Source organism: Anser brachyrhynchus, assembly GCF_964034855.1.
Source record: "Anser brachyrhynchus genome assembly, contig: SCAFFOLD_478, whole genome shotgun sequence".
NCBI classification, from domain to species: domain Eukaryota; kingdom Metazoa; phylum Chordata; class Aves; order Anseriformes; family Anatidae; genus Anser; species Anser brachyrhynchus.
In genome coordinates, this window is record NW_027663635.1 from 16,854 (window position 1) to 33,332 (window position 16,479).

The following is a 16,479-nucleotide window of genomic DNA, read 5'->3' on the forward strand; positions in this document are numbered from 1 at the left end:
GCGCGCCGAGGGGGCGTGGCTCCGCTTCCCCTCCCCCCCCCCCCCTCCAGGTAATGGCGCGCCGCCGCCACGTGGGGGCGCGCCGCGGGCGCGACGTCACCGCTGGCTGGGGCAGCAGCGGGCGCGCTCCCCTCCGGTGGCAGCCGGGAGGTTACCGCCGGGGGGGCGGGGAGCGGCCCGGGGGGACGGGGAGCGGCCGGGGGGGCGGGGAGTATCCCGGGACGGGGCGTGGAGCGGCCGGGGGGCGCTCTGGGGTGTTGGCGGCACCTCCCGGAACCGGGGTGGGGGCGGGCAGGGGACTCCTCCCCGGCGTTTCCGGCACAGGGCGAGGCCGCGGTGGCGCCGGGAAGGAAGGAGAGGAGCGGAAGGCGCCGGCGGAGCCCTCCGGACGCCCCCCCCCCCCGGGCAGAGGGTGAAGCATGGGCAGAGGAGCTGTATGAAAGCTGCTTTATTTGGCACGGGAACGGCAGCTGCCGCGGCCATGCACACGGCACGAGCGTCGCTGCCCCGCGGCGGCGGCGGCACCCCGGCACGCCGCCTACTCGAGGGACTTGTTGTTGAGCAGGCTGGCCACCTGGCACGCGGCGTGCAGGGCCACCTGCAGGGTCTTGCAGATGTGTCCCACTATGTCTTGGGTTTTGAGCGACTGCCGCAGGCTGGCCACCTCGTCCTCCAGCAGCTTGGCCCGCTCGCTGAAGCCCTGCTTCAGCAGCCGCTCCTGCTCCTGCAGCTTGGCCTCCATGGCCCGCTTGATGTCCTCCTGCGTGTTCAGTGCCTCCGCCTTAAGCTTGGCCTCCAGCATCTTCAGGCTCTCCTGGTAACTGCGCTCCTGGTCGGCCAGCAGCAACTCCAGCTGCTTGTTGCGCTCCTCCGCCGCCTTCTGCGCCTGCCCCAGCAGCTCCGCCTGCTGCATTTGGTCTTGGGGGGGAGACAGGGATATGAGGGGAGGCCGTGAGTCAGCCCCAGGGGCCGCAGGGATGCAGCGGGGCCACGGCACTCACCTGCCAGATGCTTCTCGACCTCGGTCAGCGCGTTGTCCGCCTTCAGCACCGCCTCGGCCTCCGCCTTGCGCCCCTCCAGGAACTTGTCCAGCATCTCCTCGGCCTGCAGGGCCCCAGGGGGGTGAGGGAACAGCCCTGAGCCCCCCTCCCTGAGCCCCGCAGCGCCGTTCTCACCTTGATGCCCTTCCTCGGGGCTTCCCGGTAGGCGTCCACCAGGCGCTGCCGGTCGGCCTGGTAAGCGCAGTAGCCGCGGGGCTGGGCGTAGGTGCCCTGGGCCAGGTTGATGTCGAGGGGCTGGGCCAGCTCGGCCAGCAGCTCTTGGCAGCGCGTGCGCGACGCCTCCTCGTTCTGCTGCAGCAGCGACCCGTACTTGGCGTGGAGCTCCTCCTGCGGGCACCGGGACGGCGTCAGCGCCGCGGCAGGGCCGACGGGGCCGGGAACGCCCGGCGAGGGACCGCGGGGCGCTGCCACGCACCATCAGCTTGAGCTGGTACTGCTGGTCACGGTCGCGGAAGGCGCGGTGGTGGAAGACCGCCAGCGCCTGCTGCAGCCACCGGTTGTGTTCCTCCGACAGCTCGTGCTGCTCAGCCGGCAGCACCACCCCCTGCATGCCATTGCGGTACTCGGCCAGCGCCTCCGCCACCGCCACCTCGTTCTCGCTCGCCGCCACCGCCGCCGTCGTCCCCTCCAGGCAGGGCACGCGCCCGCTAGTGATGGTCTCCAGGTAGCTCTGCACCACCGTGCTGAACGCTGCGGGGAGCGGTGCAGAGAGGCACGGTGAGGCCACACCACTGCCGCCAAGCCCTCGTTCCCCCCGCCGCCGCGCCCCCGCTCACTGCGGCCGTTGAGCTCCGCGCCGTCCTGCAGCTGCTTGGGCCTGGAGGAGGCCAGCACGTGCTGGCAGAAGCGCTCCACCTGCACCAGGAAGCTGCGCTGTAGCGCCGCCTCGGGCAGCTCCTCGGGCCGGCCCTGCTGCTCCGCGCCCACCGGTGGCGGGAAGACGAAGCACTTGCGCGTGGGGAAGTAGTTGCGGATGCACTGCCGCGTGGTGTTGTACTCCACCGCCTGCCGCCCGTAGCCTGCACGGGGAAAACGGGGGGCACCGTGAGCCCCGTTACCACCGCGCCGTCACCGCTGCGTCCGTGCCGCGTCCTCGCTCGCTAGCTCACCCTGCTTCAGGGCCAGCGCCCGCTCCAGGTACTCGTCCTCAGTGATGGAGCGCCCGTCCGCCTGCAGCTCCAGCGTGAAGTCGCGCACGGCCCAGACGAAGTCGGGGAAGAAGCGCACGAACTCGCTGTCCTCTGCCTCACCCGCCCGCTCCCTGTCGCTGGCCCGCGTCCGGATGAAGGCCGTCAGCTCTGACACCAGCCTGGTGCCCGGTGAGGAACCCAACGGACATCGACGGGGACCCCAAGCCCGGCCTCCCCCCCCCAGATCGTCCAGCCGTCCTGCCCCAAACCCCACCGCTGGGCCCCAAACACCCCGTGTCCCCCCCAGGCCCCACGTGTACCCACCCAAACCCCAGTTTCCCCACAAATCCCGCGGCTCCGCCAAATCCCACAGCTTCACCCTGAATCCTCATCACCCCCCAAGTCCTGTGTTCCCCCAAATCTGACGTCCCCAAAAATCCCACATCCCCCCGTTAAAATTTAAGCCCCAGATCCCCTTAAACCCCACACTTTCAGCCCAAGTCCTGTCCCTGCCCAGATCCTGTGGCCTCAGCCTAAATCCCTCGTCCCCTCTAAGTCCCACAGCTTCACCCCAAAACCTGTATCCCCCCAATCCCTTATCACCTTAAACCCCACAACTTCACCCTAAATCTCGCATTGCCCCCTAAATCCTGCATCCCCCCCAGATCCCCAAACTGCAGCCTAAATCCTACATTGCCCCGTTAAACCTTAAAGCCCAAATCCCCCAAAATCTGACATTCCCCCACCCCAAAACACCCCCCTAAGCCCCACAACTTCACCCTAAATCTTACACTGTCCCCTAAATCCCGTACGCTCCCTAAACCCCACGACTTCACCCTAAATCCTGCATTGCCCCTTTCAACCTTTAACCTCCAACCCCCCCCCAATATCCGAAATCACCCCCAACCCCAAAACGTCACCTTAAAACTCACATCCCCCTAAACCCCACAACGCCACCCCAAACCCTACAACATCCCCGTAAACCCACAACATCCCCCAAACCCCACAACTTCACCCCAAACCCCACAACATTCCCCAAACCCCGCTCCCCTGTTAACCCATAAGCCCCAAATCCCCTTAAGCCCCCCCAACCCCCCCAAACTTCCCTTAACCCCCCCCGAATCCCCCCAAAACGCCGCTCGCCCCTGTGCCAGCACTGGATACTCGAGGTTCTCCAGCGCCTGCTGGTCGATGGTGCCGAGGCTGTTGTACACCAGGGTGCTGGAGAGCAGCAGCGCCAGCGTGAAGATCCAGGCGTCGTTGCGGCTGTCGCCCTGTGCCCGGGTGGAGTCGTCAGGGCCGGATCCGAGGGTCCCGCGACCCCCCCGGCCCCGCACCCACCTTGTTGGGGTCCCCCAGCCCCTCGGTGTCCAGCAGCACCAGGGTGGTGTCGGGCCAGCGTGGGTGTGGCAGGCACCACATCCAGATCCCCTTGGTCTGCGCCTGCACCGTGGGGCCCAGAGCGAAGCCTGCGGGGCCAGGAGGGGTTGTGAGGGCGAGCGGGACCCTCCAGCCCCGTTAATCCTCCGTTAACCCCCTCGTTAACCCTGTAAATCCCCCGTTAACCCCCTTGTTAACCCCGGTAATTGTTAATCCCGCGTTATCTCACCGGTGCGCCGCTGCGCCAGCCGGTTCATGAGGAAGGACTTGCCGGTGCGGTAGGGCCCCGCGATGGCCACCACCACCACGGGCTGCCCGATGGCGCGCAGCACCTCCAGCGCCGCGGGGTTGGGGCTCAGCACCCCGTCGGCCCCGTTCTGCACCAGGCACAGCGGCTCCTGCATTGCTGCTCCGAGCACGGACGGAAATGAAACCAAAAGCAGCAGCACAGGTAATAAATGTCGGCAGCCCCCCCTCGTCCTGCCCCCGGCTGACTCATCAGGGAGGGCGGCAGCTCCCCGGCCCTTTCCCGCATTCCCTCGTCTTCTGGGAAACCGAAAACTGGAGGCAGAATGGAGGAATTTATTGGGGTTGCACCGCGGTCGCACCAGGCGCTGTATCAGCATCAGGGCCCCCAACAACGCGACCAACGCGACAGACAACAGGCCCGGCAGGAAGGGGTCGGCGACGGAGCCGAGCCCATCCAGCGCCCTTTGGATCCACGACCCCTTCTTGATCTCCTCCTTCTTCTCCAGCTTCTTGATCTGCTCCCGCAGCGCCTCAGCCTCTTCCTTGGAGCCTTCCTTCAGCAGCGCCTCCCGCTCCTGCGGCACACGAAGTGGGCTCAGCGCTGTCACCGCGCTCTCCAGGCACAGCACCCCGCTGCTGGCGGTGGCCGCCACGTACTGCTCCGCCAGGCTCGCCAGCACTGCCAGGAGCCGATACCGCTGTGCCCGCCCCGACCCCCCGGTACCCGAGGTGCTGCAGCGCCTGCTGGTCGATGGTGCCAACGCTGTTGAACACCAGGGTGCTGGAGAGCAGCAGCGCCAGCGTGAAGATCCAGGCGTCGTTGCGGCTGTCGCCCTGCGTCTGGGCGGGGGGTCATCAGGACTGGATCCGGGGATCCCGCCGCCCCTCCTGGCCCCGCACCCACTTTGTTGGGGTCCCCCAGCCCCTCGGTGTCCAGCAGCACCAGGGTGGTGTCAGCCCAGTGAGGGTGCGGCAGGCACCACATCCAGATCCCCTTGGTCAGCGTGTGCATGATGGAGCCCAGGGCATAGTCTGCAGGGCCGGGAGGCCGTTAACGTCATTAACCTCCTCATGAACCCGGTTATCTCACCAGTACGCTGCTGCGCCAGCCGGTTCATGAGGAAGGACTTGCCGGTGCGGTAGGGCCCCGCAATGGCCACCACCACCACGGGCTGCCCGATGCCGCGCAGCACCTCCAGGGCCCTGGCGTTGGGGCTCAGCACCCCGTCGGCCCCGTTCCATACCAGGCTCACTGGTGTCTCAACGGCGGCTCCAAGCAAAAAAACGAAACCGAAAGCGACGGCACAGGTAGAAAAAAGTCAGCGGCCCCACCTTGTCCTGCCCCTAGCTGCCTCACTGGCAAGTTCAGCAGCTGTTTGGCCCATTCCCACGTTCCCTCACTTCCCAGGAAAACCAAAGCCGGTGGCAGCACAGAGAAATTTATTGGGGTTGTGCCAAGGTTATATGCGCCGTAACTTCCGCAGGAGCCACGGCACTCCGTAAGATAGAAGACTCGGCAGGGAAATCTCGGCGACATGCAAGAACCCGTCCAGCGCCTTTTGGCGCCACGACGGCTTCTTCATCTCCTCCTTCTCCTCCTGCAGCTTCTTGATCTGCTTCCACAGCTTCTCAGCCTCTTGCTTGAAGCCTTCTTGCAGCAGCGCCCGCTGCTCCTGTGGCACACGGAGGGGGCTCAGCACCACTGCAACAGCCCCCAGCACCGCCACCACCACGGTGCCCCCATTGCCTGCCTGCAGCTTGTGCTCGATGACGCGCTCCTGCTCCTCCAGCATCACCCGCTGCTCCTGCCGCAGCCACTCCTCCAGCTGCCGCTTGTGTTCCTCGAAGGTGTGTTGCTGCTCCTCCAGCCGTGCCTCGGCCGCCTCCTCAGCCTCCTTTGCCGCTGCCGTCGCCGCTGCCGCCACCGCCTCGCTGGCCACCCGCTCCCTCTCGCGCTCCGACAGCTGCTGGTCGGTCGCGCACAGCGCCCGCGCCAGCACCTCGCGGTCCCGCAGGAACTCCTCCAGCACCGCCGCCGCCTGGTGGGCGCAGCCGTCAGGGTGCTAGCGCCACCAGCACGGGCACCGCGCATATGGCACCGGAACCGCGCTCACCTTCACCCCCTTGCCGGGCCGCCGGTCGTACTCCTCTATCAGCTCCCGCAGGCGCTCCTGGAAGCGGCGCGAGCCCCCCGGCACGGCGTACTCCCCGCGGTCCAGGCGCTGCTCCACGTCCTGCCACAGCTCCCGCAGCACCGCGCGGCACCGCTCCGCCGAGGCCGCCTCGTTGCGCCGGCAGAACTCCTCCTTGGCCGCCTCCAGCTCTTGCTGCCGGGGTGACGCGTGGCTCAGTGCGCAGGAGGACGCCGCGCGCTTTGCTGCACCGCACCATGCCGGGACTCACCATCAGCTGGCCCTGGTAGCGTTGCTCCTTGTCAGCAAAGACGCGCGCCATGAAGAGGGCGAGGGCGCGGTGTTCGCAGCGCCGGTGCACGTCCCCCAGCGCTTCCTGCGAGGCCGTGGGCAGCTTCAGCTCCCGCTCCATGCCCTGCTGGTACTCAGCCACCGCCGCCGCCACCGCCGCCGTGTTCTCGGCCGCCGCCAGCGCCGTCACCGCGCTCTCCAGGCACAGCACCCCGCTGCTGGCGATGGCCGCCACGTACTTCTCCGCCAGGCTCGCCAGCACTGCCAGGAGGCAATGGCGGTGTCACCCCCCTACGGCACCTGAACGGGGCCGCCCGTCCCCGCACCGCCGCCACTCACTGCTGCCCGTCACCGCCTGCCGCCCCGGCAGCGCCTTCACCGGGGCCTTGTCCCAGATGTGCCGGCAGAAGGCGTCGGCCTGCCGCAGGAAGCCGGGGTGCAGCTGCCCCTCGTCGAGCTCCTCCAGCCGCGTCATCGCCTCAACCTCGGCCGGCGGTGGTAGCACAAAGCACTTGCGCTCGGGGAAGAAGTCGCGCAGGCAGCACCGCAGCTCATTCTGCTCCTGCACCACGCGGCTGCTCCCTGCGGCGCGAGGAGGCCGTCAGGATGCGGCCCTATGGCGTCACCGTGCCCGAACGCCGTGGTGCCGCCGCCATACCGGGCTGCAGGCGCAGCGCTTGCTCCAGGTACTCGTCCGCGGTGATGCGCCGCCCGTCCTGCGACAGCTCCAGCACGAAATCCCGCACGGCCCAGACAAAGCCGGGGAAGAAGCGCACGAAGTCAGCGGCCGCCGCGTCCCTGCTATCCCCCGCCCGCACCTGCACGTGCTCCGTCAGCGCCGTCACCACCCTGCGGGGAGCGGTGGCACCATCACCGCGATGCCACGGTGACAGCACCAACACCATTGTGCCCACCCCGACCCCCCGGTACCCGAGGTGCTGCAGCGCCGGCTGGTCGATGGTGCCAACGCTGTTGTACACCAGGGTGCTGGAGAGCAGCAGCGCCAGCGTGAAGATCCAGGCGTCGTTGCGGCTGTCGCCCTGCAGCCGGGGGGAGTCGTCAGGGCCGGATCCGAGGGTCCCGCGACCCCCCCAGCCCCGCACTCACCTTGTTGGGGTCCCCCAGCCCCTCGGTGTCCAGCAGCACCAGGGTGGTGTCGGGCCAGCGTGGGTGTGGCAGGCACCACATCCAGATCCCCTTGGTCTGTGGCTGCACCGTGTGGCCCAGGGGAAATCCTGTGGAGCCAGGAGGGGGTGTGAGGGCGAGCGGGACCCTCCAGCCCCGTTAATCCTCCGTTAACCCCCTCGTTAACCCTGTAAATCCCCCGTTAACCCCCTTGTTAACCCCGGTAATTGTTAATCCCGCGTTATCTCACCGGTGCGCCGCTGCGCCAGCCGGTTCATGAGGAAGGACTTGCCGGTGCGGTAGGGCCCCGCGATGGCCACCACCACCACGGGCTGCCCGATGGCGCGCAGCACCTCCAGCGCCGCGGGGTTGGGGCTCAGCACCCCGTCGGCCCCGTTCTGCACCAGGCACAGCGGCTCCTGCATTGCTGCTCCGAGCACAGACGGAAATGAAACCAAAAGCAGCAGCACGGGTAATAAAGGTCGGCAGCCCCCCCTCATCCTGCCCCCGGCTGACTCATCAGGGAGGGCGGCAGCTCCCCGGCCCTTTCCCGCATTCCCTCGTTTTCCGGGAAAGCCAAAACTGGAGGCAGAATGGAGGAATTTATTGGGGTTGCACCGCGGTCACAACACGCGCTGTATCAGCATCAGGGCCCCCGACACTGCAACCCGCTCCAGGCCCGGCAGGAAGATGTCGGCGACGATGCCGAGCCCGTCCAGCGCCCTTCTGCACCACGACGGCTTCTTCATCTCCTCCTTCTCCTCCTGCAGCTTCTTGATCTGCTTCCACAGCTTCTCAGCCTCTTGCTTGAAGCCTTCTTGCAGCAGCGCCCGCTGCTCCTGTGGCACACGGAGGAGGCTCAGCACCACTGCAACAGCCCCCGGCACCGCCACCACCACGGTGCCCCCATTGCCTGCCTGCAGCATGTGCTCGATGACACGCTCCTGCTCACAGTATCACAGATTTCTAGGTTGGAAGAGACCTCAAGATCATCGAGTCCAACCTCCGACCTAACACTAAGTACTCCACTAAACCATATCGCTAAGCTCTACATCTAAACGTCTTTTAAAGACCTCCAGGGATGGTGACTCCACCACCTCCCTGGGCAGCCCGTTCCAATGCTTAATAACCCTTGCGGTAAAGAAGTACTTCCTAACATCCAACCTAAAACTCCCCTGTCGCAACTTTCGCCCATTCCCCCTCGTCCTGTCACCAGGCACGTAGGAGAACAGACCAACCCCCACCTCTTTACAGCCTCCTTTAAGGTACCTGTAGAGAGTGATAAGGTCGCCCCTGAGCCTCCTCTTCTCCAGGCTGAACAAGCCCAGCTCCCTCAGCCGCTCCTCGTAAGACTTGTTCTCCAGACCCCTCACCAGCTTGGTCGCCCTTCTCTGGACTCGCTCGAGCACGTCCATGTCCTTCCTGTAGCGAGGGGCCCAAAACTGAACACAGTACTCGAGGTGCGGCCTCACCAGAGCCGAGTACAGGGGCACAATCACTTCCCTAGCCCTGCTGGCCACACTGCTTCTTATGCAGGCCAGGATGCTGTTGGCCTTCTTGGCCACCTGAGCACACTGCTGGCTCATATTCAGCCGACTATCAACCAATACTCCCAGGTCCCTCTCTGCCAGGCAGCTTTCCAACCACTCATCTCCCAGCCTGTAGCTCTGCTTGGGGTTGTTGCGCCCCAGGTGCAGGACCCGGCACTTGGCCTTGTTGAACTTCATACAGTTGACCTCAGCCCATCGCTCCAGCCTATCCAGATCCTCCTGCAGAGCCTTCCTGCCCTCGAGCAGATCGACACACGCACTTAGCTTGGTGTCATCTGCAAACTTACTGAGGGTGCACTGGACGCCCTCATCCAGATCATCAATAAAGATATTAACGAGGGCCGGCCCCAGTACCGAGCCCTGGGGGACACCACTAGTGACCGGCCTCCAACCAGATTTGACTCCATTCACCACAACTCTCTGGGCCCGGCCATCCAGTCAGTTTCTAACCCAGCGAAGCGTACGCCAGTCCAAGCCCCGAGCAGCCAGTTTCTTGAGGAGAATGTTGTGGGGAACTGTGTCAAAAGCCTTACTGAGGTCAAGGTAAACCACATCCACAGCCTTTCCCTCATCCACCAAGCGCGTCACTTGGTCATAGAAGGAGATCAGGTTCGTCAAGCAGGACCTGCCTTTCATAAACCCATGCTGACTGGGCCTGATCGCCTGCTTGCCCTGCAAGTGCCGCGTGATGACCCTCAAGATAATCTGCTCCATGAGCTTTCCTGGCACTGAGGTCAAACTGACAGGCCTGTAGTTCCCCGGGTCTGCCCTGCGGCCCTTCTTGTACATGGGCGTCACATTGGCTAGCCGCCAGTCAACTGGGACCTCCCCCGATAGCCAGGACTGCCGATAAATGATGGAAAGCAGCTCGGCCAGCTCCGCCGCCAGTTCTTTCAATACCCTCGGGTGCATCCCATCCGGCCCCATCGACTTGCGCACATCCAAGCTCCGTAGCAGGTCGCCAACCCTTTCCTCATGGATAGCGAAGGCCACATCCTGCTCCCCATCCCCTTCCACCAGCTCAGGGCACTGGGTATCCAGAGAACAACCGGTATTGCCGCTAAAGACTGAGGCAAAGGCGGCATTAAGCACCTCAGCCTTTTCCTCATCCTTAGTAACTAGGTTTCCCCTCGCATCCAGTAAAGGATGGAGATTCTCCTTAGTCCTCCGTTTCGCGTTGATATATTTGTAAAAGGATTTTTTGTTGTCTTTAACGGCAGTAGCCAGCTTGAGCTCCAGATGAGCTTTGGCCTTTCTAATTTTCTCCCTGCACAGCCTCGCTACATCCTTGTAGTCCTCCTCAGTGGCCCGCCCTTTTTTCCAAAGATTATAAACCCTCTTTTTTCTGCTAAGCACAAGCCGCAACTCTCTGTTGAGCCAGGCCGGTCTTCTTCCACGCCGGCTCGTCTTTGGACACGTGGGGACGGACCGCTCCTGTGCCATCACGATTTCCTTCTTGAGGAGCGCCCAGCCTTCCTGGACTCCTCTGCCCTTCAGAACCGCCTCCCAAGGGACTCGGCCAACCAGCGTCCTGAGCAGCTCAAAGTCAGCCCTCCGGAAGCCCAATACAGCAGTTTTACTGGTCCCCTTCCTGGCCTCGCCAAGAATAGAGAACTCTACCATTTCGTGGTCACTCTGCCCCAGACAGCTTCCGACCACCACATCTCCCACCAGTCCTTCTCTGTTTGTGAAGAGAAGGTCTAGCGGGGCACCACCCCTGGTAGGTTCACTGACCAGCTGCGTCAGGAAGCTATCTCCCACGCTCTCCAGAAACCTCCGAGACTGCTTTCTCTGTGCCGTGTTGTGTTTCCAGGATATGTCCGGGAAGTTGAAGTCCCCCACGAGGACAAGCGCCGACGATTTTGCAACTTCTGTCAGTTGCCTATAAAACTCCTCATCTGTCTCCTCATCCTGGTTCGGCGGTCTATAACAGACCCCGACCAGGAAGTTAGCCTTGCCGGCCTTCCCGCGGATCCTAACCCACAGGGATTCAACCTTATCATTCCCAGCCTGGAGTTCCACAACATCAAAAGATTCTCTGATGTAGAGAGCCACGCCACCACCCTCTCTGTGCTGCCTGTCCCTCCTGAAGAGCCGATAGCCAGGCATTGCAGCACTCCAGTCGTGGGAGCGGTCCCACCACGTCTCCGTGATGGCAACCAAGTCGTAGCCTGCCTGCTGCACGATGGCTTCCAGCTCCTCCTGTTTGTTACCCATGCTGCGTGCATTAGTGTAGATGCACTTCAGCTGGGCCATCGCCTTCTTCCCCGGCCTAGCCATTGTTTCCCCCGGCACAGCGCCAACAAGCCTTGTTTGAGCCCCGTCCCCCTTCTTACCTAGTTTAAAGCGCTCTCTATGAGTCCCGCCAGCTCCAGCACCGCCCGCTGCTCGCGCCACAGCCGCTCCTCCAGCTGCCGCTGGTGCTCCTCGAAGCTGCGCCACTGCTCCTCGTGCCACGCATCAAAGGCCTTCGCGGCCTCAACCACCGCTGCCACCGCCACTGCCGCCACCGCCTCGCTGGCCACCCGCTCCCTATATCTCTTGCCATGTCTCACCCTGATGCAACACCACGGTGCCGCCGCCGTACCAGGCTGCAGGCGCAGCGCGTGCTCCAGGTACTCGTCCACGGTGATGCGCCGCCCGTCCTGCGACAGCTCCAGCAGGAAATCCCGCACGGCCCAGACAAAGCTGGGGAAGAAACGCACGAAGTCGGCCGGCGCCGCGTCCCTGCTATCCCCCGCCCGCACCTGCACGCGCTCCGTCAGCGCCGTCACCACCCTGCGGGGAGCGGCGGCACCATCACCGCGATGCCACCGTGACAGCACCAACACCACTGTGCCCGCCCCGACCCCCCGGTACCCGAGGTGCTGCAGCGCCTGATGGTCGATGGTGCCGAGGCTGTTGAACACCAGGGTGCTGGAGAGCAGCAGCACCAGCGTGAAGATCCAGGCGTCGTTGCGGCTGTCGCCCTGCAGCCGGGGGGAGTCGTCAGGGCCGGATCCGAGGGTCCCGCGACCCCCCCCGCCCCGCACCCACCTTGTTGGGGTCCTCCAGCCCCTCGGTGTCCAGCAGCACCAGGGTGGTGTCGGGCCGGTACGGGTGTGGCAGGCACCACATCCAGATCCCCTTGGTCAGTGCATGCACGATGGAGCCCAGGGCATAGTCTGAAGGGCCGGGAGGCCGTTAATGTCAACCTCCTCATTAGCCCCATTACCCTCCTCATGAACCCCGTTATCTCACTGGTGCTCCGCTGCTCCAGCCGGTTCATGAGGAAGGACTTGCCGGTGCGGTAGGGCCCCGCGATGGCCACCACCACCACGGGCTGCCCGATGCCGCGCAGCACCTCCAGCGCTGCGGGGTTGGGGCTCAGCACCCCGTCGGCCCCGTTCTGCACCAGGCACAGCGGCTCCTTCATGGCGCCTCCGAGCGCACAAATGAAACCAAAAGCGGCCGTATGGGCAGAAAGAAGTTGCCCCCCCCGCCACCCCGCCCACCCATCCTGCCCCAGGCTGACTCAGCAGGGAGGGCAGCAGCTCCTCGGCCCTTTCCCGCATTCCCTCACTTTCCAGGAAACCCGAAGCTGGTGGCACCACAGAGAAATTTATTGGGGTTGCACCAAGGTCACACCAGGCGCAGCAGCCGCAGGACCACTGGCACCACGGCCCGCCACAGGCCCCAGAGGCCGATGACAGTGCTGAAAAGATGCAGCGGGTTTTGGATCCACGATCCCTGCACGATCCCCTCCTTCTCCTTCTCGAGCTTCTTGATCTGCTCCTTCAGCTTCTCAGCCTCTTCCTTGAAGCCTTCCTTCAGCAGCGCCTCCTGCTCCTGTGGCACACGGAGGGGGCTCAGCACCACCTCAGTGGCCCCCAGCACCGCTGCCACCACAGTGCCCCCGCCTCTACCTTCTGCTTGTGGGCGATGATGCGCTGCTGCTCTTCTAGCATCGCCTGCTGCTCGCGCTGCATCCGCTCCTCCAGATCCTGCTTGTGCTTCTCGAAGCTACACCGCTGCTCCTCCAGCCGTGCCTCGGCCGCCTCCTCAGCCTCCTTTGCCGCTGCCACGGCCGCCGCCGCCACGGCCTCGCTGGCCACCCGCTCCCTCTCGCACTCTGACAGCTGCTCGTCGGCCGCGCACAGCGCCCGCGCCAGCACCTCGCGGACCCGCAGGAACTCCTCCAGCACCGCCGCCGCCTGGTGGGCGCAGCCGTCAGGGTGCTAGCGCCACCAGCACGGGCACCGCGCATATGGCACCGGAACCGCGCTCACCTTCACCCCCTTGCCGGGCCGCCGGTCGTACTCCTCCATCAGCTCCCGCAGGCGCTCCTGGAAGCGGCGCGAGCCCCCCAGCACGGCGTACTCCCCGCGGTCCAGGCACTGCTCCACGTCCTGCCACAGCTCCCGCAGCACCGCGCGGCACCGCTCCGCCGAGGCCGCCTCGTTGCGCTGGCAGAACTCCTCCTTGGCCACCTCCAGCTTGTGCTGCCGGGGTGACGCGTGGCTCAGTGCGCAGGAGGATGCTGCGCACCGCACCGCACCCTGCTATGACCCACCTTCAGCTGTTCCTGGTACTGGTGAATGTTGTGTGTGAAGGCACGCTCCATGAAGAGGGCGAGGGCGCGATGCTCGCAGCGCTGGTGCACGTCCCCCAGCGCTTCCTGCGAGGCCGTGGGCAGCTTCAGCTCCTGCTCCATGCCCTGCTGGTACTCAGCCACCGCCGCCGCCACCGCCGCTGTGTTCTCGGCCGCCGCCAGCGCCGTCACCGTGCTCTCCAGGCACAGCACCCCGCTGCTGGCGATGGCCGCCACGTACTTCTCCGCCAGGCTCGCCAGCACTGCCAGGAGGCAATGGCGGTGTCACCCCCCTACAGCACCTGAACGGGGCCGCCCGTCCCCGCACCGCTGCCACTCACTGCTGCCCGTCACCGCCTGCCGCCCCGGCAGCGCCTTCACCGGGGCCTTGTCCCAGATGTGCCGGCAGAAGGCGTCAGCCTGCCGCAGGAAGCCGGGGCGCAGCTGCCCCTCGTCGAGCTCCTCCAGCCGCGTCATTGCCTCGGCCTCGGCCGGCCGCGGCAACACGAAGCACTTGCGCTCGGGGAAGAAGTCGCGCAGGCAGCACCGCAGCTCATTCTGCTCCTGCACCACGCGGCTGCTCCCTGCGGCGCGAGGAGGCCGTCAGGATGCGGCCCTATGGCGTCACCATGCCCCAACACTGCGGTGCCGCCGCCATACCGGGCTGCAGGCGCAGCGCGTGCTCCAGGTACTCGTCCGCGGTGATGCTCTGCCCATCCAGCGAAAGCTCCAGCATGAAATCCCGCATGGCCCAGATAAAGCCGGGGAAGAAGCGCACAAAGTTGGCCGCCGCCGTGTCACTGTCATCCTCTGTGCCCACCTGCACGCGCTCCGTTAGCGCCGTCACCACCCTGCGGGGAGCGGTGGCACCATCACCGCGATGCCACCGTGACAGCACCAACACCATTGTGCCCGCCCCGACCCCCAGTACCCGAGGTGCTGCAGTGCCTGATGGTCGATGGTGCCAACGCTGTTGAACACCAGGGTGCTGGAGAGCAGCAGCGCCAGCGTGAAGATCCAGGCGTCGTTGCAGCTGTCACCCTGTGCCCGGGGGGGGGTCGTCAGGGCCGGATCCGGGGTTCCCACGACCCCCCCGGCCCCGCACCCACCTTGTAGGGGTCCCCCAGCCCCTCGGTGTCCAGCAGCACCAGGGTGGTGTCGGGCCGGTACGGGTGTGGCAGGCACCACATCCAGATCCCCTTGGTCTGTGGCTGCACCGTGGGGCCCAGGGGAAATCCTGTGGAGCCAGGAGGGGGCGTGAGGGCGAGCGGGACCCTCCAGCCCCGTTAATCCTCCGTTAACCCCCTCGTTAACCCTGTAAATCCCCCGTTAACCCCCTTGTTAACCCCGGTAATTGTTAATCCCGCGTTATCTCACCGGTGCGCCGCTGCGCCAGCCGGTTCATGAGGAAGGACTTGCCGGTGCGGTAGGGCCCCGCGATGGCCACCACCACCACGGGCTGCCCGATGGCGCGCAGCACCTCCAGCGCCGCGGGGTTGGGGCTCAGCACCCCGTCGTCCCCGTTCTGCACCAGGCACAGCGGCTCCTGCATTGCTGCTCCGAGCACGGACGGAAATGAAACCAAAAGCAGCAGCACGGGTAATAAAGGTCGGCAGCCCCCCCTCGTCCTGCCCCCGGCTGACTCATCAGGGAGGGCGGCAGCTCCTCGGCCCTTTCCCGCATTCCCTCGTTTTCCGGGAAACGCAAAACTGGAGGCAGAATGGAGGAATTTATTGGGGTTGCACCGCGGTCACAGCAGGTGCCATATCAGCCGCAGGGCCCCCGACACCGCGACCAACGCGACAGACAACAGGCCCGGTAGGAAGGGGTCGGCGACGGAGCCGAGCCCATCCAGCGCCCTTTGGATCCACGACCCCTTCTTGATCTCCTCCTTCTCCTTCTCCAGCTTCTTGATCTACTCCCGCAGCGCCTCAGCCTCTTCCTTGGAGCCTTCCTTCAGCAGCGCCTCCCGCTCCTGCGGCACACGAAGTGGGCTCAGCGCCGTCACCGCGCTCTCCAGGCACAGCACCCCGCTGCTGGCGATGGCCGCCACGTACTTCTCCGCCAGGCTCGCCAGCACTGCCAGGAGGCAATGGCGGTGTCACCCCCCTATGGCACCCGAACGGGGCCGCCCGTCCCCACACCGCTGCCACTCACTGCTGCCCGTCACCGCCTGCCGCCCCGGCAGCGCCTTCACCGGGGCCTTGTCCCAGATGTGCCGGCAGAAGGCGTCGGCCTGCCGCAGGAAGCCGGGGTGCAGCTGCCCCTCGTCGAGCTCCTCCAGCCGCGTCATCGCCTCAACCTCGGCCGGCGGTGGTAGCACAAAGCACTTGCGCTCGGGGAAGAAGTCGCGCAGGCAGCACCGCAGCTCATTCTGCTCCTGCACCACGCGGCTGCTCCCTGCGGCGCGAGGAGGCCGTCAGGATGCGGCCCTATGGCATCACCCCGCCGCAACGCCGCGGTGCCGCCGCCATACCCAGCTGCAGGCACAGCGCGTGCTCCAGGTACTCGTCCGCAGTGATGCGCCGCCCGTCCTGCGACAGCTCCAGCAGGAAATCCCGCACGGCCCAGACGAAGCCGGGGAAGAAGCGCACGAAGTCGGCCGCTGCCACATCCCTGCTATCCCCCGCCCGCACCTGCACGTGCTCCATCAGCGCCGTCACCACCCTGCGGGGAGCGGCGGCACCATCACCGCGATGCCACCGTGACAGCACCAACACCACTGTGCCCGCCACGACCCCCCGGTACCCGAGGTGCTGCAGCGCCTGATGGTCGATGGTGCCGAGGCTGTTGAACACCAGGGTGCTGGAGAGCAGCAGCGCCAGCGTGAAGATCCAGGCGTCGTTGCGGCTGCTGCCCAGTGCCCCGGGTGGGAGTCGTCAGGGCTGAATCCAGGGGTCCTGCGACCCCCCGCAGCCCCGTACCCACCCTGCTGGGGTCCATTACAGCCCCTTGGTGTCCAGCAGCACCACAGCGGTGTCAGCCCAGTGA

General features: G+C 65.6%; 4 protein-coding genes across 5 annotated transcripts; all 4 read right to left on the reverse strand.

The window, feature by feature from the left end:
- Positions 1–433: 433 nt before the first annotated feature.
- On the reverse strand, positions 434–8,200 carry LOC308187099 (guanylate-binding protein 2-like). Its single transcript, XM_080609244.1, has 12 exons — positions 7,619–8,200; positions 7,351–7,478; positions 4,478–4,654; positions 3,801–4,395; positions 3,533–3,660; positions 3,356–3,465; positions 2,171–2,370; positions 1,838–2,080; positions 1,477–1,751; positions 1,176–1,388; positions 1,002–1,104; positions 434–918 (listed from the first exon to the last, which is right to left on the reverse strand). The coding sequence occupies exons 1-12, from the start codon at positions 7,866–7,868 to the stop codon at positions 539–541; spliced, it is 2,802 nt and encodes a 933-aa protein (XP_080465370.1). The 5' UTR covers positions 7,869–8,200; the 3' UTR covers positions 434–538.
- Positions 7,952–12,482, reverse strand: LOC308187106 (guanylate-binding protein 3-like). 2 transcript variants are annotated; one of them, XM_080609258.1, is made up of 5 exons: positions 12,159–12,482; positions 11,955–12,082; positions 11,778–11,887; positions 11,255–11,696; positions 7,952–8,207 (listed from the first exon to the last, which is right to left on the reverse strand). In XM_080609258.1, exons 1-4 carry the CDS (start codon positions 12,331–12,333, stop codon positions 11,255–11,257), a joined length of 855 nt encoding a protein of 284 aa, XP_080465384.1. In that variant the 5' UTR covers positions 12,334–12,482; the 3' UTR covers positions 7,952–8,207. The 2 variants fall into 2 exon arrangements, with proteins under 2 accessions (XP_080465384.1, XP_080465383.1); XM_080609257.1 differs by having other exon boundaries at positions 11,255–11,887.
- Positions 12,483–12,502: 20 nt separating this feature from the next.
- LOC308187104 (guanylate-binding protein 1-like) lies at positions 12,503–15,185 on the reverse strand. The gene is made up of 9 exons (XM_080609253.1): positions 14,866–15,185; positions 14,598–14,725; positions 14,420–14,529; positions 14,149–14,339; positions 13,830–14,072; positions 13,471–13,751; positions 13,187–13,399; positions 12,824–13,111; positions 12,503–12,746 (listed from the first exon to the last, which is right to left on the reverse strand). Exons 1-9 carry the CDS (start codon positions 15,038–15,040, stop codon positions 12,540–12,542), a joined length of 1,836 nt encoding a protein of 611 aa, XP_080465379.1. The 5' UTR covers positions 15,041–15,185; the 3' UTR covers positions 12,503–12,539.
- A 187-nt stretch (positions 15,186–15,372) lies between these two features.
- Positions 15,373–16,447, reverse strand: LOC308187108 (guanylate-binding protein 4-like). Its single transcript, XM_080609259.1, has 4 exons — positions 16,237–16,447; positions 15,965–16,155; positions 15,646–15,888; positions 15,373–15,567 (listed from the first exon to the last, which is right to left on the reverse strand). Exons 2-4 carry the CDS (start codon positions 16,137–16,139, stop codon positions 15,404–15,406), a joined length of 582 nt encoding a protein of 193 aa, XP_080465385.1. The 5' UTR covers positions 16,140–16,155; positions 16,237–16,447; the 3' UTR covers positions 15,373–15,403.
- Positions 16,448–16,479: the final 32 nt, after the last annotated feature.

Coding starts and splice junctions, on each gene's coding strand:
- LOC308187099 (XM_080609244.1), bottom strand. CDS start 7,868: ATGAGGGGGGGCTGCCGACCTTTATTACCCGTGCTGCTGCTTTTGGTT. Junction 1,389..1,476: donor AGTACCAGCTCAAGCTGATG/GTGCGTGGCAGC, acceptor CGGTGCCCGCAG/GAGGAGCTCCACGCCAAGTA. Junction 919..1,001: donor GGTCGAGAAGCATCTGGCAG/GTGAGTGCCGTG, acceptor CTCCCCCCCAAG/ACCAAATGCAGCAGGCGGAG.
- LOC308187106 (XM_080609257.1), bottom strand. CDS start 12,333: ATGAAGGAGCCGCTGTGCCTGGTGCAGAACGGGGCCGACGGGGTGCTG. Junction 12,083..12,158: donor GCTGGAGCAGCGGAGCACCA/GTGAGATAACGG, acceptor CCGGCCCTTCAG/ACTATGCCCTGGGCTCCATC. Junction 11,888..11,954: donor GGCTGGAGGACCCCAACAAG/GTGGGTGCGGGG, acceptor CCCCGGCTGCAG/GGCGACAGCCGCAACGACGC.
- LOC308187104 (XM_080609253.1), bottom strand. CDS start 15,040: ATGCAGGAGCCGCTGTGCCTGGTGCAGAACGGGGACGACGGGGTGCTG. Junction 13,112..13,186: donor GGCCCGGCAAGGGGGTGAAG/GTGAGCGCGGTT, acceptor TGCGCCCACCAG/GCGGCGGCGGTGCTGGAGGA. Junction 12,747..12,823: donor TCATCGCCCACAAGCAGAAG/GTAGAGGCGGGG, acceptor CGTGTGCCACAG/GAGCAGGAGGCGCTGCTGAA.
- LOC308187108 (XM_080609259.1), bottom strand. CDS start 16,139: ATGGAGCACGTGCAGGTGCGGGCGGGGGATAGCAGGGATGTGGCAGCG. Junction 15,889..15,964: donor CGCGCTGTGCCTGCAGCTGG/GTATGGCGGCGG, acceptor CTCGCGCCGCAG/GGAGCAGCCGCGTGGTGCAG. Junction 15,568..15,645: donor GCAGGCGGTGACGGGCAGCA/GTGAGTGGCAGC, acceptor GCCTCCTGGCAG/TGCTGGCGAGCCTGGCGGAG.